The sequence below is a fragment of the Equus quagga genome, chromosome 2 (assembly GCF_021613505.1).
Source record: "Equus quagga isolate Etosha38 chromosome 2, UCLA_HA_Equagga_1.0, whole genome shotgun sequence".
Lineage (NCBI taxonomy): Eukaryota > Metazoa > Chordata > Mammalia > Perissodactyla > Equidae > Equus > Equus quagga.
Window position 1 is genome coordinate 79,302,977 of NC_060268.1, and position 25,639 is coordinate 79,328,615.

Below are 25,639 nucleotides of genomic sequence, written 5' to 3' on the forward strand. Positions count from 1 at the left end.
TTGAAACATATCTGTAAATAGCTGAAGACAGAACAGCTGAAGGTGTGGAGTTGTTTAATATTCTCCCTGACAGATATTTTTGCACTTGAAGTTACATCTCAGTAGTTGTGAAACAGGAAATTTAAAAGCACCGAGTCCAGGAGATTGTGACATTTTAATGCTTATCCATTTTAGAATCTATGGAGGTTCAGAAGGATGCAGGGAATAAGGATTTTTTTTTTTTAATTGGAGGGTGGTATCCGAAGAATTAGTTATGTACAAACATATTATACGAGAGCAGGACATAACCTGGGAGAAATAAAGTGAGTATTTATATTCCCTCCTAGTTGGTGGGGGTTGGGGAGGGGGGCTTTTTATATGCAGCATGGTAGCTGTCTTTTCTTCAGTACTTATTAAGAGTTTCCTCGCAGATCTTTAGTTTCCTCCAGGGGCCGTCTCCCTGATGGGTAACACATCATCTGTGGGGACCGTCTGGCATCAATAAAACAAGAGCACCGGGATGACGGGTCGGCGCCGGGCACAGCGCAGCAACAGGTCCCTCGGATGGCCATTGCAGCAATCCGTCTCCTGCACAGGGCCCCAGATAAGGTGTTATTCACAGGACGGAATCAGCCAAGGACCAATCCGCTCAGGCTCTAATTCAGTTTAATTCCAAGATGCAGTGCAGGTTGCTTATTGGGTCTACAGGGCAATAATTCAGTATTTTGCAATCCTTTGGAGTCACAGATCTTGCTGCAGCAGATTTGGCTTCAGATTCATCCAAGTGGTTATGTTCCTCTCATAAACCAGTGGACATAAAGTCTGTGCATCACAGACACATGGCACCGGCTGGATCAGTCTAGTTCTAAGAACTTACAAGGTTCGTTGACTCCTACTCAGACATTTTTCTAGGTTAAGGGAAAAACAATTATGTGTTTATTCTGCAGAAGCTTAAGGGCTCATAAAACCAGGGGAAAACAGATTTCTGGTTTAAGATGGTAGATTTTGCACATGGATTTTTTCCTTTTCCTTCTAAATCCTAATAAAGAGGTACCAAATGAAATAATTTCCAAAAACAGAAAGGGAAGGGTAGTTGGAGAAGTGGTTATAGGTAAACAAGACATTAAAATGGGTACAGGGAGATGGAGAGCAGAGGGCACAAGTAACAGATGGGACAGAGCCAAGGATGGGTACTCAGAGGACACAGGTGTGGGCTCATAGCGGTGGCCAACCCTCCCAAAAGAACATGGAAAGGGTGTGGGATCAGAGCTAGAAAGTGAAGAACGGTATCAAACAGGATGTCTAATTAAAACAAATTGATGTGCCAATCAGTCTCCCCCTGTACCCCCCCCCCCCATTTCACAGGGAGAGACTGACCCCTAGGCAAAGTGACAAACTAGCAAACCAGAAGGCTCTTCCCAAAGATATTTCACTAAGGAGATCCAAGGTGCCTAATGGAGGTATCGGTGCCCTCCTATTCTAACATCTAAGGATGGTCCCACCAGCACCAAAATCCTACTTGTGGACCCTACAGCAAAGTTGACTGGTGCACAGGGCCAACCCCCACACGAAGCTCCCATTCCAGCCTTTTACTAACTCAAGGGTGGGGCCTATTGAAGCGACACAACTTGCCAGCTACTGTAAAAATGGTCCTTCATCCTCAGATAGAAACAGAGGACCAAGGACAACCAGAAATAGGAAAACCAGTCATCCGAAAGAAAGAGACCAAGTAACCGAACAGAATAACTGACCCCATAGAGAAAAAACATAGGGAACAGAGAGAATTTGACAAACCTAATTAGTATCCTCAGAGAGATTTGAGGGAGATTTTACATCCATGAAATCAGAAGTAGATACTATGAACAGAGGGTAAGAAGTTCTTTTTTTTTTTTTTCCCTTGGCTTAAAATAACAGAAATTTATTTGTTCTCTCATAGTGCTGGAGGCAGGAAGTTTGAAATCAAGGTGCTGGCAGGGTCATGCTCCCTCTGAAAGCTTGAAGGGAGAATCAAGAAGGTGTTCTTGGAAGCTAAATCTTCAACAGAAGGGCTAAGAGGTAAAGTCGAGGAAATTTTCCAGATGCAAAATGCGAGGATGAAGAGATTAAAAAGATGAGAGAAAACATAAGAGATCTAAAGGAATACTCCAAGAGGGCAACACCTAACTAACAGTTTCAGAGATAGAAAATGGAGAGAAGGACATCATCAAAGAAAAAAAGGGAGCTATTTTAGAAAGAGATCTATTTTCTGGTTTAACATGACAGAGAAAATGCCTGAATTTACGGCTGCTCCCTTGCAAAGCTTCAGTAAAATGACAACGAGGAATAAATCTGTAAGGATGAAGAGAACGGAAGGAGGTATTGAAGCAATCCATTTGGAAGCTGGGAGGCAGATGGATGAGTGGTAACTGCTAATTGACGCAAGAAAGCTGAAGCCTACGCTAGCTCTGAAAAAATCCAGAAACCGAAGAACCCTAAAAAGACCCAGGAGTAGGAAGCACCAGTTAACTCTGAACAAAGGGATTAGGTGAGGCTCAAAAGAGGAAGACAGGTTGAAAATCTATACAAGAAGTAGGTAGACCTTCCAGGATCCCCTCCCTCACCTGTGCATCCAGGTGACCATCACCCTCCTTTCCTAGCAGACCAGAGATTTCTCTTTAAGAAGCTGAACCATAGAGACTCTAGACTCAGGGACACTGGGCACCAGGAAGGTAAGGTACCAACACTAAAAAAGGGGAGGTCTGCAGAACGTCTATATACTGAAGGCTGAGACCTCCCAGTTTCCTTACTTTCCTCTATTGGAGGAACACTGGCAGCCAAGATGATACAACAAATGCAGGAGAAAGAGGATTTCTTCTCCAGGGACTCTGAGCAGACAAGAAGATACGATCTCCAGATACTGACAATTGGGGTTTCCCCAATAAAATAGCTCAACTAGGCCACCCATTATGAATCCTAGGTTTTGCAAACTCTTTCAGATTTTTAAGGCCTCCCTCTTAAACTTGAGAAAGTCAGCAAGGATCATTCAACATGTGAGGAAAGCCCGTAACAGGAAAGCAGAGACCAAGACAAGCGGAAGCAGAAAGAAAATCAAACCTGGAAGGAAGAGAAACAATGCAGTGAGCAGAATAAAGCTGAAAAAACTAATAATTGAAATCTCAGAAATAAATCTATCCATCAAACAAGATTATTAGATATCTGTTTCAGCTGATGATAGCGTAATAGGAACCAGATTCATCCTCCCTCCTGAAACAACTAAAAATCTGAACAAATAGATGAAACTGACCTTCAGACATTAGAAATCAGGCAGCATGGGGGATTGACAACTGAGAGAGGGGAAACAAAAGCAGTGAGCCCTCAGATTGCCCCAGGGTACTGCCTAGAGAGAGTTGCCAAGTCACAGCAGTGAGAGAAGAACTCATATGGAGCCTGGTGGCCTCTCTGAGTTGAGGAGACAGAGCTGGGGGTCTGGCAAGGCCAAAGTAGCTGGAGTTCACAGGGCAGATACTGGAGAAGAGAGAACTGCACAGATAGCTTTGGAGATCTGCAAACACCCCCAGTAGTCTTCAGCTGAGCACTGATAAGTGCATATACGTGAGGAAATGACCTGAGGCTGGGCAAAGAACTAGCTCAAAAGGGCAAAGGGGACAACAACTCTGAAACTTACTCAGGGATAAGAATAGTTCATATTGTCCCCAGCTAGATTGTCACCAGACCATTCCTCATGATTCATAGGGAAGTGGGTAGAGTACTCAAAAGGGTGTTGCCTTAATGATGGGGCAAAATAGCCTGAGAATAAAGGTTGCTCTGGTGCAGACTAGCAAAGCTTAAAGCAAGTCTCAAAAATATCAAACTGTTTACAAGTAAGTTGACTGCATGTAAGAATATTTACACCAATACAAAAACATCCATTAGCCAATAAGGTAAAATTCACAAGGTCTGGAATAAAGTAAATCTTGATCAAGAGTGCAAAGAAATAGGACCCATAATGAAGAGAAAAATCTATATAAACAGGCCCAGAGATGACCAGAATGATAGAATTAGACAACAGTTATTATAACCATATTCTATAAGTTCAAGGAGGTAGAGAAAAGATGTAACATGTTAAGTAGAGATATGGGAGACATAAAAGAGAACCAAATCAAAATTCTAGAGGTGAAAAATATGCTGCATGGGATTAACAGAATATTAGGCACTGAAAAAGATGAACTTGAGAACATGACCAAAGGAATTATCTAAATAAAATACAGAGAGAAAAAAAGACAGAAAAAAACCTGAACAGGGCAGCAGTGAACTGGAGGACAACTTGAAGTGGCCTATTATATGTGTAATTGGAATCCCAGCAAGAGAAGACAGCAGAGTCGGGTGGGGGTGGGAGACAAAAAAAAAATATTTGAAGAAATAATGGCCAAAATTTCCCCAATCTGATGAAAATGATAAACCCACAAATCTAAGAAATTCAGTAAACCCCAAGTATAAGAAAAATAAAGAAAACTACACCAAGCCACACCATAATCAAATTGTTTAAAATCAGAGATAAAGAGAAAATCTTAAGAGCAGACAGAAAAAGATACATTGCATTTAGATAAAAGTGATAAAGACTTCTTGTTGGAAACAAGCAAGCCAGAAGACTTTGGAGCAACATATTTAAGTACTGAAAGGAAAAAAATAGTCAGACTAGAATTCTATACCTGGTGAAAATATACTTCAGAGACAAAAGCAAAATAAGGACTTTTTTGGACATATCAAAACAGAAAGAATGTAGCACCAGGAGGCACAAACTATAAGAAGTGTTTAAAGAAGTCACAGAGATGGAAGGAAAAGTACACTAGATGTAAAATTGGATCTGCACAAAAGAATGAAGAACACCAGAAATGACGTGTATGTGAATAAACATAAGACTTCTTTTCTTGTTTTTAAAAAAGTCTTTAATTTTTAAATATAAAAATAGTAACTATTGAGGGTAAGTTTATAATGTATATAAAATGTGGGAGAATAATAACACAAAGTTCAAGAGAGGGAGAATGGAAACAGACTATTGTAAAGTTCTTGTGCTATACATCAAGTGGTACAATATTACTTTAAGTTAGACTGTGATAAGTTAAAGATGTAAATATAAACCCTAAAGCAACCACTAAAATAAGAAAGTGAAGAGTTATAGCTAATAAGCCAACAAAGGAGTTAAAATTAAATCATAAAAATATTCAATCCAAAAGAAGCCAGCTGAAGAGGAAAACAGGAACAAAGAAAAGATGAGACAAATAGGAAACAAATATCAAGATAATATAATTAAACCCAAACATATTAATAGTCACACTAAATATTGATGGTATAAACACCTCTGATCAAAAGGCAGAGATAGTCAGAATGGATAAAAAAGCAAGACGCAATTACATGCTTCCTAAAAGAAACCCATTAAAATATAAGGACACAAATAGGTTAAAAGCAAAAGTTGAAAGAGGGCATAAAATGTGAAAAACAGGTGAAAAAATGATCCACTATTCTAACACCAATTCAAAGAAAGTAGGAGTGAATTTCAGAATATTCAGAACAAAGAATATTATCAGAGAAAAAGAGGGTAATTTCATAATGATAAAGGAGGCAATTTACCAAGAGTGTACAAAACAAACATAAATATTAATGCACATCATAACAGAGCTTCAAAATATATGAAGCAAGAATGAATAGAACTGCAAGGAGAAATGGACAAATTCAAATTATAGTTAAAGATTTCAATATCCTACTCACAAAAATTTATAGAACAAGCGGATAGAAAATCAGTAAATATGTAGAAGACTTATACAATACTTTCAAACAACATGATCTAATTGATATTTACAGAACACTTCACCTAACAACAGAATACCCATTCTTTTGCAAGTGCATATGGAACATCTGCTAAGATAGACTATACTCTTGGTGATGAAAAAAAAAAAAAACCTCAATAAGTGTCTAAGGATCTAAATCAAACAAATTATGTCCAAGGAACTGAATCAAAATGAAAACGCAACCTATCAAAATTTGTGGGGTGCAGCTAAAGCAATATGCAGAGGGAAATTTATACCACCAAATGCTTATATTTGTAAAAAGACAAATCTCAAATAAATTACTTCAGCTTATATCATAAGAAAAGAGAGAAAATGAAACAAATTAAACTCAAATAAAACAGAAAAAAAGAAACAATAAAGCTAAAAGTATAAATAAATGAAGTAGAGAATAGAAAAACAAAAGAAAAAATTAATGAAACCAAAAGTTTGTTCTTTGATAAAATCAATAAAATTGATAAGCTTCTTTCCAGAAATATCAGATAAAAAGAGAAAAGATATAAATTGCGAATATCAGGAATGAGAGAGGTGACATCACTACAGACTTTATAGATATTAAAAGAAAAATTAGAAAGTATTATAATGAATTTTATGTCAATCAATTCAATAATTAGATGAAAGAGACCAATTCCTTGAAAGACATAAGCTATCACAGGTCACTCAAAAAGAAATAGACAGCCATAATAAGGAACAAACTGCTGATACATGCTACAATGTGGATGAACCTTGAAAACTTTATGCTAAGTGAATAAGCCAGACACAATAGGACAAATATTGTATGATTCCACTTAGTTACCTAGAATAGGCAAATTCACAGACTGGAAGAGAGGTTACCAGGGTCTGGGAGGAGGGGGCGAAAAGGGAATGTACTGTTCAATGGGTGCAGAGTTTCTTTGTGGTATGGTGAGAAAGTTCTGGAAATAGATAGTAGTGATGGTTACAGAACATCGTGAATGTGCTTAATGCCACCGAATTGTACATTTAAAATGTTCAAAATGGTAAATTATATGTTATGAATATTTTGTCACAATAATAATTTAAAAGAAATTTTAAAAGAAATCATCTGAATCTGAAATAGATCATCTGAATCAGAAATACATAATCTGAATAGGAATACATCTATTAAAGAAATTTAATTTGTAAGTAAAACCTTTCCCAAAAGATGACTCCAGGAACAGATAGCTTCGCTGGTATATTCTGCCACACATTTAGGGACGAAATAATACCAATTCTACACAGACTCTTCTAGAAAATTGAAAAGGAGGAAATACTTCCTAACTAATTCTATGAGGCCATCATCAATCTGACACCAAAACCAGGCAAACACATTACAAGAAAATAACACTATAGACAAACATCCTTCTTGAACTTAGATACAAAAATTCTCAACTAAATTTAGCAAACTGAATCTAACAGTAAATAAAAATGATAATATATCATTGCCAAGTGGGGTTTATCCCAGGAACACAATGTTAAACATTCAAACATCAATGTAATTCATCCTATTAGCAAATTTTTAAAAAAACCACGACCATCTCAATAGATGGAGAAAAAGTATTTAGCAAAATCCAACATCCATTCCTGATAACTCTCAGCAAACCAGAAATAGAAGAGAACTTCCTCAACCTCATAAAGGGCATCTACGAAAAATCCATAGCTAACGTCAAACTTAGTGAAAAATTGAACGCTTTAAACAACAATGAGATACCACTGCACACCTATTAGAATCAAATCCCAAACCCTGACAACACCAAATGTTGATGAGAACAACAGTCATTCACTGTGGGTGGAATGCAAGATGGGACAACCACTTTGGAAGACAGTTTGGCAGTTTCTTACAAAACTAACCATATTCTTACCATACAATTCAGTAATTGTACTCCTTGGTATTTACTCGAACGAGTTGAAGACTTCTGTCTACACAAAAGCCTGCACACAGATGTTTATAGCAGCGTTATTCATAACTGCCAAACTTGGAAGCAATCAAGATATCCTTCAGTTGATGATTGGATAAATAAACTATGATCCATTCATACGATGGAACATTATTCAGCAGTAAAAAGAAATGAGCTATCAAGCCATGAAAAGACAGGGAGGAAACCTAAATATATATTACCATGCAAAAGAAGCCAATCTGAAAATGCTACATACCATATGATTCAAGCTATAGAACATTCTAGAAAAGGCAAAACAATGGAGATGGTAGAAAGACAGTAACAAATGAACACTGTGGTGCAGGACGTTGATAGTGGGTGAGGCTGTGCGTGTGTGGGGGCAGGAGAGGTATGTGAACTCTCTGTACTTTCTGCTCAGTGTTGCTGTGAACCTAAAACTGCCCTGAAAAATAAGGCCTATTAAAAAAAAAAAAAGGAAAAGCAGCCACCATGTTATGTTTCAGGACACAGTATTTCGGCAGAAGAATTCACCTCACTCTCACAAGATTTCTTTTATGATTATTACTTTGTACCTCTAATAAAGTGATCTTTTAAATTTAAAAAAAAAACTGAATTCTTTCCTTCTAGGATGAGAAACAAGCTAGGATGTCTGCTTTCGGTACTTCTATTTAATCTTGCCCTGGAAGTTCTAGCTCATTCAATAATGCAAGAAAAAGATAAAAGACATCCAGATGGGGAAAAAGAAGAAAAACCATCTTCATCTGCAGACACGATCATCTATGTAGAAAACCCTTACAGAATCTACAAAAGAGCTACTAAAACTAAGAAGTAATGATAGCAAGATTGTAGGATAGAAGATCAACACACAAAAACATTTAATGTTCTAAACATTAGAAATGAATAATTAGAAACTGAAACTTGAAGAAACTACCATTTATAATAGCATCAAACCCTTTACACTACAAAGTAGTCTACTTTGAAAACTGTAAAACAACGCTGAGAGAAATTAAGGAAGACCTAAACAAACGGAGAGATAGGCCTCTCTATGGATCAGAAGTACCAATATTATTAAGATGACGATTCTCTCCAAATTGATATATAGATTTCACACAATCACAAGCAAAATCCCTGTAGATTGTTTTGCAGATAGTGATGGGCTACTTCTAAAATTTATGTGGAAATGCAAAGGAAAGCTACAACAACTTTGAAGACAACCAATAACGGAGGGCCTTCACTACCTGATGTTAAGACTTACGACAGAGCCGCAGTGATCAAGCAATGCAGTATTGGTGTAAAGACAGACAAGCAGGTCAGTGGAAGAGAGCAGAGTCCAGACACAAACTCACACGTCTAAGGGCAACTGATTTTTGAAAAGGATGCCAAGGCAATTCAAAACGAAAAGGGCAGCTTTTTCAACAAACAGCACTGGAACAATTAGACATACATATGCAAAAGATGAACCTTGATTATGGGTCCACATTGGATCATAGACCTAAATGTAAAACCTAAAACTACAAATCTTCTAGATCAAGAAAACATAGAAGAAAATCTTTGTGAACTTGGGTCAGGTAAAGATTTCTCAGATATGGCATCAAAAGCACAATCCATATAATACAAAACTGATCATTTTTATTGCATTAGAGTTAAAACCTCCTTTTCTTTGAAAGACATCATTAAGAGAATAAGTAGATAAGATAGACTTGGTGAAATATTTGCAAGTTCATTTCTGATAAAGGCTTATAACTAGAATATACAAAGCAGTCTCGAAATGTTATAACAATCAAACTAGCCATATTTTTTTAAATGGGTAAAAAATTTAAAAAGACACTTCACCAAAGAAAATATACAGATAGAAAATGAGCACATAAAAAGATGTTAAATATCATTAGGCTTTAGGGAAATTGATATTAAAATTCACATAGATACCAGTACACACTTTCTAGAATGGTTAAAATTAAAAAGTCTGATGAAGGGGCCGGCCCGGTGGCACAGTGGTTAAAGTTCGCATGTTCTGCTTCGGCGGCCTGGGGTTCACCAGTGCAGATCCCAGTTGCAGACATGGCACCACTTGGTAAGCCATGCTGTGGCAGGCGTCCCACAAATACAGTAGAGGAAGATGGGCATGGATGTTGGTTCAGGGCCAGTCCTCCTCAACGAAAAAAAAAAAAAAAGAGGAAGATTGGCAGCAGATGTTAGCTCAGGACTAATCTTCCTCAAAAAAAAAAAAGTCTGCTGACTCAAAATGTTGGTGAGGATAGGAGCAACTGGAATTCTCATAAGCTTCTGATGGGAATGTAAAATGATGCAACCACTTTGGAAACCTGTTTGGCATAGTCTAACAGGGTTCCCAATGATCCCTGCTTCCTAGCAGTGATGGCTTTGTGTAATCCCCTCTCCTAACCAATATAATACGGCAACATTGGAGAGATGTCACATCCACGACTAGGTTATAAAAGGTTATGACTCCCATCTTATTAACAGACTCTCTCCCTTGCTGGCTTCGATAAAGCAAATCGCCATATTGGAGAGGCCTACGTGGCAGAGAACTGAAGGAGGTCTCCAGGCAACAGACAACAAAGAACTGAGGCCCTCAGTCCAATAATTCTCAAGGAACCGAATCCTTCCAACAACCTCATGAGTGAGTTTAGAAGCAGATCCTACCTCTGTGAGTCTTCAGGTGAAACCTCAGGGCTGGCCAACACCTTGAGTTCACTCAGCTAAACGATGCTTGGATTCCCGACCCACAAACATCCTGAGATAATAAATTTGTGTCGTTTTAAGCCAGTAAGTTTTGGGGTAATTGGCTACAGAGTAATAGATTATAAATACTGGCAGTTGCTTAAAAAGTTAAACACACACATCTACCATATGGTTTAGCCATTCTACTTTTAGGCATTTACCCAAGAGAAGTGAAAGCATATGTCCACATAGAGGCTTGTACATGAATGTTCATGACAGCTTTACTTGTAATAGCCCCAAACTGGACACAACCCAAATGTCTATCAACAGTTGAATGGATAAACAAATTGTGGTGCACGCAATATACAATGGAATACAGATAGCACTTAAAAAGAAAGAACTGTGGATAGATGAAACATTGGTGAACCTCAAAACCATTACACTGAGTGAAAGAAGCCAAACAAAAAGAGTGTATTCTGTATGATTCCATTTATATAGCATCCTAGAAAATGTGGATTAATCTACAGTGACAGAAAGCAGGTTAGTGGTTATCTAAGGATGGGATTGGGGGGCGTGCAGGGAGGGGATGGTGGGAAGGATTTCATAAAAGCATGGGAAACTTTTGGATGTGATGGATATGGTTATTATATTGATTGTGGTGATGGCTTCATGGGTGTATTCAAGTGTCAAGATGTATCAAATTGTATACTTTAAATGTGGACAATTACATATTAATTATACTTCAATAAGGCTGATAAAGGACTATTGCTGTAGAAAGGAACATTTAGAAAACAAAAATGATTTTGGAATTAGGAAGTAAAAACACAGAAATGAAAAATTTAGTAGAAGCCTAGAAAGAAAGTTGAGGAAATCTCCCAATAATTAGAACAACTCCAACAAAAAAATGGAAAATAGAAGCTAAAAAGTAAGAAAATTAGTCTAGACAGGAAGCGGAACAGCTTAAATAATAGACTTCCAAAAATAGAGAAAAGAAAGAAAATGGAGCGGAGCAATTTACCAAAGAAAGATTTCAAGAAAATTTCCTGGACACAAAGGTCATGGATTTCTAGACTGAGACGTCCATCAAGTGCCCAGCACAATGAATGAAAACAAAGCCACACAAAATACCATCAGTGAGAAGTTTCAAAACACGGGACAAAGAGAAGGTACTAAAGGTTCCAGAGAGAAAGAATAGGTCCCGAACAAGAGGCTTAGTGTTAGCTCTGCATTAGACTTCTCAACAGCAATGCTAAATGCTAAATGTTAATGGAGCAAGGCCTTCCAATTCTTACTGGAATGATTTCCAGCTTAGAATTCTATATCCTCAGTGAAACTCTCAACATGCTGTTAGGATAGAACAAAGACTTTTGGACGTTTTCAGACGTGCAATGTTTCAAATTTTTTAATTGCTCATGTTTTCTTTCTCAAGAAAGAGGAGATTTTCTCTTCTGTTGAAGAGTTTGGGGATGGATTTGGGATAGGTACATAAAAAAACAAACAAACGGGGGCCAGCCCAGTGGCACAGAGGTTAAGTTCGCATGCTCTGCTTCGGCGGCCCAGGGTTCGCCAGTTTGGATCCTGGGTGCAGACACGGCACCACTTGGCAAGCCCTGCTGTGGCAGGCGTCCCACATATAGAACAGAGGAGGATGGGCACGGATGTTGGCTCAGGGCCAGTCTTCCTCAGCAAAAAGAGGAGGATTGGCGGCAGATGTTAGTTCAGGGCTAATCTTTCCCCCCGCCCCCCAAAAAACCCAAACAAATGGGAAAAAAACATTGACTCCAGTGGAGACAAAAAAAAATTTGTATAAGAAAGGAAAGGAAATTGTAATGTACTACATGGCTAGAGCCTCAAATAATATTTACATAGTCATAATAATATAAATGCTAAATATTGATTTGTCCAAAAATTATGACACCATTCTATTAGAAGAACAGGGAGGAAAAGACATGTATTTAAGGGTATGGGAGTGGAGTAAGAGAGCTAAACTCTCATTGTCCATTGCCTGAAGTAAATATATTTAAAATAAACAAAAATCAGTGAATAAGAATTTAAGTATGTTATTTAGAAATATGGAGGCAAAGACCAAAAGACTAAAAGCATCGAAAGCAGCGGCTTCTGGGGAGTGGAAAGGAAACTGCTAACCTCATTGTAAGACTTACAGAACTATTTAGTTTTTTAAACCATGTAAATGTACAACTTTTATTAAAATTAAAAGAATAAGACATGATAGAAGAAACTTTTCCAGAACTGAAGAAAAGATAGCTAGCTCCAGACTAAAGGCCCTCCAAGTTCCAAGTAGAACAAAGAATAAAAGACTCATGGCTTGACACAGACTCAAGATATTTCAGAACATTAAACATAAAGAGAAATTCCTGAAACTTCCAGGAGAAAAGAAAAAGTCACCCTTAAAAGAGCAAAAATAGGGGCTGGCCTGGTGGCGTAGTAATTAAGTTCACATGCTCCGCTTTGGTGGCCCGGGTTCACAGGTTCTGATCCCGAGTGGGGATGGACATAGCACTGCTTGGGTCAAGCCACGCTGTGGCAGCATCTCACATAAAATAGAGGAAAACTGGTACAGGTGTCAGCTCGGTGACAATCTTCTTCAAGCAAAAAGAGGAAGATTGGCAACAGAACTTAGCTCAGGGACAATCTTCCTCACACACAAAAAAAAGAGCAAAAATAATACTGGCCTCAGACATCTTATCAGGAACGTTGGATACTAGAAGAAAAAATTCTGGGAAATATCATTTAAAACCCAATATTCCATACTCATAAAATTTTTATGCATGTGAGCAAAATAGAGTTTTAGATTTATAACTACTTGGAAAACTCATCTCCAAAGCACCCTTTCTGTTACTGCAGGATCGATTCCAGAAAAAGCCTTCAACAAATAGTATGATTAAAAGGTTTAGTAACCATGAAGATCTAACAAAGGCACATTTCATTTATTAACAAATAAAAAGTAAGGCAAATAAAAATCCCAAGAAAACCAAAAAGCTATGTAAGAAACTCATGCCTATGTCTAAATATGAAGGAAACAAAAATGTGACAAGAATTTAACGACTGATCCTTCATGTGGCTTGTAGCTAATGACACTGGACCCACAAAGAAGGAAATAAAATCCTAGCATACTGACCGACTTTGAAGGAACAATTTTTATAGTCATAATAACATAAACAATGTTTATTGCTTTTTCCATTTTTAGAATCAACCTGTGGACAAAACATGAAAGACTTAATTATGTTAATAAAATAGTATATAAAATTATCAACCCTGACAACGTAAAAGTTGTCAAGGTATAGTCGAGATAAATTGATACATTGTCTCAAAATAATAGAACAAGAAATGATATTTAGGTGTGAGATTGAAAGTTACAAAGGTAAACAAAAGAAAAGCTAAAAATAGTAAGCGTCAAAATTTAGGGGAGGATGTAGTGTAAGACAACTAAAGCCTGTGTTTCATAGGAAGGAGTCAATAGATAGAGCCTAAGTTAGATACATGATAGAGATGTGAACATGTCATTTAGAATTAGGATGCTAACCACCAGCAGAGCCAAATGCCGCAATGGTCAAAGGTGGTAGCTTCTGGGACCACAGTTGGGAAACGGGAATGGAGTGGTTGATTTTTGCTTTTTATTATATGCCCTCTTCTACAGTGCATTTTGAAATGCTTTAAATGAATAAAATAAAATGTTGAATTCTGAATACATCCATGTTCTGAAAACTGGCTATGAAAACTTGTTGATAGTGAAAAGCAATTTCTTAGATCATCAGAACACGAGGGTATTTAGCATCTGTCATCCATTTGTCATCAGGCTCCAGGATGTTGGCCTTACCAAGGGTAGGGAGGATAGTCCCTTCCTTATTAGTACTTCCTACCCAAAATTTAAGGATAAGCTTATAGTGGGACGAAGTATTGTTTTTTTTTGTTTTGCTTTGTTTTAAAGATTTTATTTTTTCCCTTTTTCTCCCCAAAGCCCCTCAGTACATAGTTGTATATTCTTCATTGTGGGTCCTTCTAGTTGTGGCATGTGCGACACTGCCTCAGTGTGGTTTGATGAGCAGTGCCATGTCCGCGCCAGGATACGAACCAACGAAACACTGGGCTACCTGCAGTCGAGCGCGCGAACTGAACCACTGAAGCCACGGGGCCAGCCCCATGAAGTATTGTTTTGATGGCTGTGTGCGTGTGCCAGGGGGATTACAAGAAACGTGAAGTGTCTGAGTCACGATTAAAAATTCCCACGTTGTTTTTACATAATGTGATTCAGAAGATTAAAAAAAAAAGCCTAAATACAAGTGAAAGTCCATTATTATGTCCTTTAGTGATAAAGCCAACTGCCAACTGAGACCCTCCATTCTGACAGATCTCTGGTCACAATGAGAGTCCCTTGTGTGCTGGTCTTATGAGACAATCATGTCAGAAAGCCCAGTCCGGTTCAAGAAACTTGGAGACCCTTTTTGCTTCCCGCATACATAACTACCCAGCCACCGCTGCATCCCAACAGACAGACCCCCTGTGGAGTTGGCTGGTTGAGTTTCTGCGTGGCGGGTGCAACTGGCCTCCTGTCTTCCCCGTTCTCCGTCCCCTCTAGTTGTGGGAGGAATTTCCTGTTTTGTATGCCTCCTTACATACCAAGCAAAATCTCCCGTGGACCACGTCTAACCGCCCAGATCACACGCACAGCGTCCTGCAGACTCTGAAACAGCAGGCGTGCGGGCACCAGGCCCAGAGTGACCTCCCTCCCTGTGCTCACACCTACCACCTGATGCCCGAAGTGCATGAGGATGGCATGAGCAGCCGGGGGGCCCTGAGCTTCAGCAGCAGGGATCACATCTGGTGTTTCAGGGTAATGGCAGAATCCTGTAGATCACTTACATATTTCACATGGAAAAATTCTCACCTGGCCAAAACTGCAGGCCATCTTACTAACTCCTTCAGGCTATTTTCATGTCCACTAACACTTAGAATTTTACCACGATTGCATTTTTCTTAGTTTTAACGACCACTTGGTTATCTTTCCTTTTGGGGTTGTGGATTGGACCCTTCACCTGGCATCTGTGGGAAAAGCTCTGAGTGAAACATATTTGCACGGAGGTCAATGTGCATCGCTGTGTCATTTACAACGAGAAGCCACATTGCCTTCATGCAAAGCCTATGGAGAAGATAAGAGCAGAATCACAGCCAAGTGAGGGAATTATTGGGGCCAAGACAGTCTATGAATGCTTGATCTAAAAGGTGCCCGCCCACTGACATGACACATCCTGACTGCTCCTCAGACACCAGGAATAATCCAGCTGTCAGAGTTTGGTCGATGTCCCCACTGACAGCCAGCAGGGAGCCTCCCTTTGTCCTGCAAGGAGAGGAGAATGTCCCTGCCCATGCACTCAGCTGAAAAAGCATTCAAACGATGGGCTGGTAGCAAAAGTTTGTGATATTTCAATAGCTCTTTGCCTTTTAACATGCTCATTTGGGGACAGCCTATTACCTGCTTCTCTGCCTTGACCCATCATTTTTCTCCGGGCAAAAGCACAAAATAATACAGAATAGAAAAAATTCTGGGTCCGGGGATGGCAGGTACAGCCAGCTCTGTGTTAGCCTGACAAAATGTAGATTAGTGAAAACTTGTGGTTAATGTAATGTTACCATGTATGACAGACACGGACCACCAATTTTCAAATAATTAGAAAACAGCCCAATAAAATACTCTATCATGGATTCTATTTAACCCATGACTCAGACAGCCCTGGGACTGCTTACAACCTTGACGCCGATGGTCTGAACGTTATCATTATTCTGTAGATCCTCAGAAGGGCTGGTTAATGTGGAACTACAGTTAATAGCCCTTAACCCTGCTCTTTCCCCCTTTACCTCAACAACATGACATTTGAACTAGAAGATAGTGTTGTTGACATTTTCTCCACTGTGATGGACCCCTCACTGCAAAGGGCAGTGTGTGTCCCATGGCCTCCTGCCTGGTGTCAGAGCTGCCCCACGAATCATTTCTCACATGTTAAGTGCATCTCACCAAGGGTGTTACAGAGCAGCAAATGGCCATTCTGTTCTTACCTGCTCCATCCAAACAAAGTTCATGGGCACCTAGTCTCATAGGGCAGAAAGGGCAATGGACTGGGAATTCACATTGTGTTATATATAGGGGACAAAAGTTTTGCTGACTCCCAGAAAAACATTTTGGGGGGAAAAATAATCAACAAGCAAATGAAAGAAAAAATTGAAAACTTAAGGAGGATAGATAAGACATTAAAGGAAATGACAAAATAGAAGAAATAAGAATTGTTTGGGAGGGGTGCGTCTAATTCAGACAATTGTCCATTTGGCTGAGGTGTCTGGGGTTGAGAGTGGCAGCAAGGAAGGACGCTGAGGGGAGGAGGAGGGACGAGCATAGCAATGGCCTTGCTGCTGTGCTCCTGGCCTGGGCCCTTCTGACCTCTGCTCTTCCCCACCACGGAGCCCAGTGGGGCCGGGATGGGAAGGGCGTGGGCAGGCAGATGGGTTCTTCCTCGAGTCACCCAAACCCTTCCTGATATGCCAGCTCACCGAACTTCCCCAGCGTGAGCCATTTCTGAGCCACCACTTCACCCATGGATACACTGCCCGAGGCCCCGAGGATTATCATGATCATCTCAGATGATCCGTCTAGTCTTGGTCTTCTTCCCTTCTGTCTTTTTGTTTTTATTTATTTTCGTTTTATCTTAATCTGTCTAGATGCCTAATGGGCTGTATCTGAACTCAGCAAGACACTTTTAATGGTTTGAGTTGCCTTGATTCCTGGCCCCATCTGGAAGTGTTCTGACTTTTTAAACCCAAACCTTAGCCTGGCACTTCCTTTTAAAAGATTAATGATAGGGGCTGGCCCCGTGGCCGAGTGGTTAAGTTCGTGCGCTCCGCTGTAGGCGGCCCAGTGTTTCGTTAGTTCGAATCCTGGGCGCGGACATGGCACTGCTCATCAGACCACGCTGAGGCAGCATCCCACATGCCACAACTAGAAGAACACACAACGAAGAATACACAACTATGTACCGGGGGGGCTTTGGGGAGAAAAAGGAAAAAATTAAATCTTTAAAAAAAAAAAAAAAGATTAATGATACATTGCTCTCCCCAATTCCAACTGGAGCATTTGATCCCCTCTAGGGTTGCCAGGTTTAGCAAATAAAAATACGGGATAGCCAAGGAAGTTTGAATTTCAGACAAACAACAAGTCTTTTTATTAGTATAAGTATATCCCAACCATTGCGTGGGATATACTTATATGTAAAAAGATTTTTTTGTTTGGTTGTTTGTTTCATTGTTTATCTGAAATTCAAATTTAACTGGGCATCTAGTATTTATCTGGCAACCCTACCAACTAACCCTTCACCCATTCTATGAAAACATTTAACCCAAGGCTCACACACAACAGAGACATTTAGTCATATTTATTGCCTAGCGATTACCCATATTATTTGCTCATGATGTGCAGGTCTCTACCTGTTTGGCTGCACCCAGGTGTCTCAGGCAGGGAGCTCCAGGCGAAGCTCTCCTTCCCAGCGGCGCTTAAAACGCTGCCCTCACAGTCAGGGGTTAATTGCACAGGTTGCTTTTGGAAGGTGGCAAGTCCACTAGAGGAGAAGACGGGGGCACTCAGCGCCTTTGCCAGAGGTGGGGATGGGCTTGGGCAGGAGCGGGATTTGGTGCTGTCTGCACTGAATTCTGCAAGTTTAGAGCTGGCCCTGGGAGTCGCGGTGAGTCTAGCTTCCTGGAGAGTGAAGGAAGCCCCTCCTCAACATCTCCAACAGGTACCCCCTGGCTCGTCTTGAACCCCTCCCAGTTCAGGAAGCTCACCACCTCACAGGCAGCACATGATGTGTGGAACAGTGCTACGTGTCGGCTTACCATCTCAGCCCAGCTCCTTCCTTTTCAGGCCGAGACAGCCCGGCTCAGAAAGGCGAAGGGAGCCTCCCTGAGAGTGGGGAGCCCTGATGAGGGCTTCTGAGTCTCTGAGCCTGCTCCTTTCCACCGAATGCCACTTTTTCTTTTTTCTTTTTTTTTTTTTTTTGCCTGTTTGAAGACCACAAAGAGTTGTTATTTTTCATGTCAAAAAGGACATGTGTCCCAAAGATGTGATTAAAGATTGTGCAAGGGTTCGTGTGCTCATGTGGAGTGAGCCCAGAGAAGGGCGGCGGGGAGCTCCCACAGGTGATGGGCATATAATGCCTGACTCTGCCCGCTCACTGCAGCAACTGCCTGTCAAGGCGAGAGCGCTGTGACTGGCAGCGGGATTTATTTCCACCAGCGAGAGAATGGCTCATAATTTACAGCCTGCTGAGCTAGCTTCCACCACGTCATTAGAGCCTTCTTTTTGTAGACAGTAATAAATTGTCTTATTACCAGTGCTGACATAACATGCTCCTTTTAAGATTTTATTTTATTTTTTCCTTTTTCTCCCCAATGCCCCCCGGTACATAGTTGTGTATTCTTCGTTGTGGGTTCTTCTAGTTGTGGCATGTGGGACGCTGCCTCAGCGTGGTCTGATGAGCAGTGCCATGTCCGCGCCCAGGATTCGAACTAACGAAACACTGGGCCGCCTGCAGCGGAGCGCGCGAACTTAACCACTCGGCCACAGGGCCAGCCCCATAACATGCTCCTTTTAAAGTGCACAATAATTTTTATTTTTAAGAGAATATTCATATTTGATGGCAGAGCTCATGGGCATCTGAATGCCGCCCCAGAGAGAAGACTTTTTCTTTTTCTTCTTTTTTAAAAAAAGAAGGTATCATTCAATTCCCAAATGCCACTGGCAGGGGTAGGCTTGACTTCTAAACAAACATTGGAGGCAGAAAGATGTTTCTGGATCCTCGATGGACAGAGTGACTTGCCCTTCAGCAGGGAGGCATCAAAAGGATGAAAGCAAGACACTTTTGATGGTTTGAATTGCCTTGATTCCTGGTCTCATCAGAAAGTGTTCTGAATTTTTAAACCCAAACCTTAGCCTGGCACTTCTTTTAAAAATATTAATGATACATTGCCCTCTCCAGTTCCAGCTGGAGCATTTGATCCCCAACCACGGTTGTCAGATTTAGCAAATAAAAATACAGGACAACCAGGTAAACTTGAATTTCAGATAAATAATAAATCATTTTATTATTATAAGTATATCCCAACTGTTGTGTGGGATATACTTATACTTAAAAAATTCTTTTCCTTGTTTATCTGAATTTCAAATTTAACTGGGCATCTAGTATTTATCTGGCAACCCTACCGACTAATCCTTCAGCCATTCTATGAAAACATTTAACCTCAGGCTCATAGACAATGCACAGCCTCAGATGTGACCACGTCATGGCTTCTGGAAGAAGGTAACAAGCGCACTGCTGCATCTTTGGGCTTCCCATCCCAAAGGACCAGTTTTCCCGCCACCCAAGGGACTCGCTTTCTTGAGTCCCCCCTGACAGGGAGGTCTGGGGAGTGACACAGACAGAGTCAATGCAGCTCCTGAATTGGCAGACCAGTCGGGTTGCTCCCAGCTCAGGAGCTGTGGTCTTGGTCTTCCTTAAGGGCCTCACTGGGTGGGCAAGTCCAGACACAGCTTCTCCCTCCTTTTGTCTCCTCTAGGGGGCGACAGTGCAGTCTGCTGGTCCCCAGGGAGCAGATCTGGAGGGACTCCTGGTGCCCCAGGAGCACAGCCCTGGGATGAGGACACCACATCTGGTCACTGATGACCAGTGACCGCCCCAGGCTTGTCTCCTGTTTCTACCGACCCATGGGGAGACCAGTGGGGAGTTCTGCTTCCCTTTCCCTCAAGGCCTCTCGTGCCTTGATCCTCATCCAAGCATCTCCCTCGCTGTTTGGCAGGAAGAGACAAGACCCACTGCGCATTTCTTGACTTCCTCCCTCTGGCTTCTGTCTTGTGCCTTCACAACCACCCCTCCACCCCCCACCCCCATTAGAACACTTGCTGGCTCACTTAACCTCACGGGGGTCAGAGGCCTTGGACAAGGCCCTTCCTCCCTCTGAGCCTCGACGTTTTTATCTGCAAAACAGGAGAAATGATAACCACTGCATGGGGTGGTTTTCAACACAAATGAGACACAGATGTACATGGAAGCCTTACAGAGGCCTCAGTAAATGCGAGTGCGTGTCTCCTCCTTGGCAACTCCATCCTCTTTCTTGCCCCCCTTCTTCTTCAGGCACACACCAGGAAGGAGCTGATGCCCCCGGGCTGTGTGCTCTTTCTGGGTCTGGGATGTGGAGCATCTCTTCTGGTGGAGATACAAGGCTGTCCCCATGGTGCCAACCAGCCCAGAGCACATCTTTAACACAGCTGCACACATAAAGACACTTCTAGTACCATCTACATCTACAAGTAGCAATCAGATACCGCCAAACCTCTGGCATTATAATCATAGTTCTTACATGATGCTGTCTAAGTGCAAGGCACAAGTTGGAGCCCTTTATGTACACTGACTCATTCAAGGTGAACACAAATATTATGCCCATTTTTTGCTCGTTAGGAAAACTGAGGCCTAGAGACGTTAACCTTTTCGCCAGAGGTTGCACAGCTAGGAAGTGGCAGAGGTGAAATGAGAACCCAGATGGTCAGTTCCAGAATCTCTGCTCTAACCACAGTGCTATACTGCCTCTCATATTCCTGCCTGGGCAATCGTTCTGTCTTCCGGCCATTCCCTGACTGTTCTGTGCGGCAGGACCTGAGCACCACTTCCTGTCATGCTGCCCCGTGGCCCTGCTCTGTGCTGCAAGTCCGCTGCGAGCTTCGACCTGAGAGGCGCAGCGTCTTGCTGTGAGGGAGAAGCTTCCCAAGGATGAGGACTGAATCAGGTTTTCTTCTCAACGACAGGGACCACCTGCCACTTGTGATGGCGACACGCTCAGGAGAGAGCACGCTGCTCATTTTGCTGATTTCTCTCAATTTTACAGGATGGAGGGAGAAAGCGCTCAGACAGAGAAAGAAGAAGAAGGGAATCAGCCCCAATCCAGATGAAGAGAGCCAGACACAGAACCATTTGAGCCACAGACACGTTGTTTGGTTACGAAATTTTCAATCTTTTAAGAAACACAGTATGGAATGGCAGGAATTGGTGGCATGGCAGGAGCTCCTCGGAGTGGGGGGGAAGCGGACACAACAGCAGGTTTCAGCGTGGCAGGACCCGCTAAGGGCAGAGGGGCTCCTGGGTCTCACTCCTGGAGGAGGAGGAGCGAGGGCTGGCCGGGGCCACAGACCACACAGCTCTGTTCCCTGCTGCTGGTGAGTCTGGGTGGAGAGAGAGCATAGCAGGAGCAATGTGGGCTGGGCTGCGGATTTGGGAGAGTTTCGACTATAAATAGTGAAGAGGATATAAAAAGCCTCAAGCAGATTTTTGGGAGTCCTAAATCCACCACGTAGATCAAGCAAGATAACGGGAACCATTGAGGTTTAGTAACTGGGCACGACGCCCCACCGCCCCACGCTTCTGCTGTCACACAACCCTGCCAGTGTCTGCCAAACCAAGGACACGTGCCTTGGGGAGGTGTGCAGCCAGCTCGCTAGCTGCCGGCACTGCCCCAGTCGTCCTGCATGGATGACCTCACTCACCACAAGGAGGTACCATTTTACATCTCAGCTTTGGTAGAGGAAACTGAGGCAGAGGAGGACAAGTGACCTGTCCAAAGTGACACAGCCAACAAGTGCTGAGCTGAATTCCACACTCAGCCCAAGGCCCACACCCCTAACCATCGCCCCACCCTGCCTCAGAGACGGGACCGCGGAAGCCCACACTAAGGCAACCCTGTATGAAGTTATGCCAAAATCCGCAGAAAATCGCCACAGCATGTGGAAAGGAAGGTGAAGTTCTCTGTGTCTTGCTTCTTGGGGCCTGTGGTCACCAGCCTTCCCTCATCTACTGGGCCCTTCTTTCACCGAATGCACTGACGCTTCAGGAACCCCTGTTGCACTCCTGCAGGCCCTGCTCAGCAGGCCTGAAGTGTGCCCTGGTCCCTGGCCGGTCGGCAGGAACTGAGCCCCAGACCCTGCTGCCCTTGGCCCTGTGTCTGCTGCTGGCTTCGGGACACCTACAGTCAGGTCTTCAGTTCCTGACCTTTTAGGAAAATCACTGTCACCTAATATAGAGGGAAAGAGAACCTGGAAGGAGTGACATTTAGGATTATAGCTGGCTATCACACTTATGGGGAAAATCCAGGGCACCAATGGAATTTTTTTAAACCTACTGGATTCCCTTCATAGCCCAGCCTACCCATGTCAGACAACAAGGGTTGAGCAAGACCACTGGGTCTGAGGGGTCATCTTGCCAGGAAAGGGGGGCCCAGGGAGCCCCGTGAGATGAAAAGCAGCTACTGAGACCCAACTCCTAGTTGGGCACTGAGCTGGGTGTGAGCGATTCCACCACCAGTCCTCACAGTTGGGCCCCAAAACATAAGGCCATACAGCCAGGTGAGCAATTCTGCCTGGGGACAAAGAGAGAGAGGGCGGAGTGTGGGAGGGGGACTTTCCCTTAAGGAAGGCTTCACAGAGGTGACCTGCAGCCGGCGTGGGCATGCAAGGATGAATCTCAGTGTGCGGGAGGAGAGGGGAGGAAGGCCCGCCCAGGGAGGAACTGGTGACAGCCAAGCTGCCCGGGCCTGAATGGCTGGTCCATTTGGGAACCGCGTTTGGTCCCACGGTGGGGCAGGGAGAGCTAGAAAGAGTGCCAGCTTGCTAGAGGCCGTGAGGGCTGCGCCCTCAAGCTCGGTCTCCACCCTGACTGTCGAGAGTCTCGCGATGATGTAAGTAGGCTACAAGAGTGCTTAGGAACCAAGACGGTAAGACGGTGTGTTGAGGGGCAGTGGGCTGGGGACAGAGAGACTACGTGGGAAGTGGTCAAGAAAGCCCTTGGCCCGTGAGGACCTCAGCTGGGATGGGAGCCTAGGGATGGCAAGGAGGGGACGGGTAAGAGAGGCAGGAGTCAGGCAGAGACCACTGGGGTCACTGAGGGAACGACAGTTCTGTGGATGCCCCGGGGGCCCTGGAGGCCAGGTCCGGGCAGCGTGGAAGTGAGGAGGCTAGTATAGGCTGCTCTGGGTTTCAGAGGCTAGAAACAGTGGAGATGTTGAGTAAAGAGCTAAAGATGTGGGAGCCGAGGGGTGGCCTGCTGAAGACAGAGAAAGGCTGCAGAGACAGGTGTCAGAGCCACTGAGGTTAGGCTGGTTGGAACAGTGAGAGTGTCCCTCCTCTGCTTTCTACTCTTCTTGGAATCAAGTCCATATTCCTGCCGGGGTTGACGAAGCTGTCATAGCCTTGCCTCTGGCCATCCCTCCTGCCCCCTCTCATGCCACCCTCCTTTCATTATCAATGCCCCTGCCCCTCTGTCTCTTCCACCACACCACCTTCTTCCTGCCTCAGGGCCTTTGCATGTGCTGGTCCCATGCCAGGAGCTCTGCCTCGAGCTGGGTAATACATGGGTAACCCACCTGGGAGAGACTGTGCTTCTCTTGGGTTCACCCCCCCATCTCAGCTCCTCCATCGCCTGTGTCACCAGTTCCCTCCACTGTAAATACTTGGTATGGTTTCTGCCCTCCCACTTAGACCTGACTGATGGTCCACTCATCTGGCTATTTCCTGTTTATTTCTTTGAGCTCAGCTTAAAAGTCACTTCCTTCAGAAAGCCTGAACCATGCAGCTCAAAGCTCTTTTAGCATCTGACAGACTCCACGGTGTGTGGTGGGGCGGGGTTGGGGGTAGAGCATACGGGATCTTTGGGGCCCTGTAAGGACTTTGGATTTTGCGCTGCATGAGACTGGAAGCTGTGGGAGAATTTTGAGCTGAGGAGTGGCCTGACTTCTGTTTTCACATGATCCTCCGAGTTGAGGATTGATTCAAGGAGGCAAGGGCAGAATAGGGAAGGCATCTAGGAGGCTGCTGAGTTACACCAGGTGAGCGGCGAGGGTGATCTGATCTGGGGTGGGGGCAGCGGGAGTGGTGAGAAGCCGGCAGACTCTGGGTGGATTTCGAAGGTAGAAACAACCGGATTCACTGACAGCCCGGCAGCGGGTGTAAGAGGAGGGGTCAAGGAGGACTGTAGGGTGGAGTTGCTTTCTACTGTGATGGGGAAAACTGGGGATGGAGTGGGTGGAGATCAGGAGTGCAGTTTTTTGTGACGTGCCTTAGATGCCCAAATGGAGAAGTCACTGGCCGCCTAGAACTCAGGAGCAAGGTCCAAGCCAGCGATACATGTTGGGAGCCACAGCATGTAACGGGCATCTTCAGTTACGAGAATGGTGGACATCATCAGGGGCGTAGGGGTAGAGAGAAGAGAGAAGAAGCCCAAGAACTGGGCCTTGGGGTACTTGATGCTGAGAAGAAACCAGCAGTGAGGACTGAGAGGAGCAGCCGCTGAGGTCAGAGGAGAACAGGAGGTGGGGAGGGGTGTCCTGGAGGCCACGTGAGGAATGCTGCAGGACAAGCAGGAAGGGCTCCTAGGAGGAGGGCCGAGAACTGACCACTGGATTTAGCAACCCGGGGGCTGCTGGTGACCGTGACAGAGCGCGGGGGTGAGCAGAGAGGGTGTGGCCTGATTGAAGTGGGTCTGAGAAAGAGCAGGAGAGAAATTAAGACAGCAAGTAGAGACAACTCTTTCTTTCGAGAGTTTTGTTTTGCTAAGAAGGGAAGCAGAGAAATGGGAGGGTAGCGGGAGAGAGAGTTTTGTTTTAAGATGGATGGAACAATAGCATGTTGCTAAGTGAACAGAGACAATTCAGCAGGAGAAATTCATCAGAGATAAGTACATAGAGAGAACTCAGAATGGGTGCAGGGACCCCTTCAGTAACTGACATGCGGTAGGGTCAGCACCGGACTGGAGGGGAAGCCCTCAGTAGGAACAGGTGCCCCCTCGACAGCAGCGGTGGGAAGGCAGAGCCGGCACGGCAGGTGCATGGGGAAGAAGGCCTCTTCTGAGAAAGATGTTAAGAAGGCAGCGGGGCTGGCAGCCCAGAGTGAGGCTGGAGGAGGGGTGGGAATTGGAGGAAGAAGAGAGAGCAGTTGTGGACAAGAGGGGGATTCAGCCCGACTGCAGAGGGGTGTGGTGAGGAGTGTCAAGGAGACACAGTGGTTTGTTTCTTCTCTGGCCACGTCGGCTGTGGGGGCAGATGCCCAGTCAGTGGAGAGCTGGGTCCACAGTGACTCTCAGGTGAAGAGCGAGTGGCTTTTTCCAAGGCCTGGGTGGTGAAGACAGGGGGAGAGAAAGAGAGGTGGTGTGCGGGGGCACGAGGTGA

At 43.5% G+C, this 25,639-nt stretch overlaps 1 protein-coding gene across 1 annotated transcript in view; it reads left to right on the forward strand.

The window, feature by feature from the left end:
• Positions 1-25,639, forward strand: part of PCSK6 (proprotein convertase subtilisin/kexin type 6) — a 225,301-nt gene that overhangs the window by 12,105 nt on the left and 187,557 nt on the right. Inside the window, exons 2-3 of the mRNA XM_046652769.1 lie at positions 14,973-15,227; positions 17,986-18,120. Of these exons, the coding sequence (XP_046508725.1) occupies positions 14,973-15,227; positions 17,986-18,120 (390 nt within the window). The remainder of the gene's footprint in view (positions 1-14,972; positions 15,228-17,985; positions 18,121-25,639) is intronic.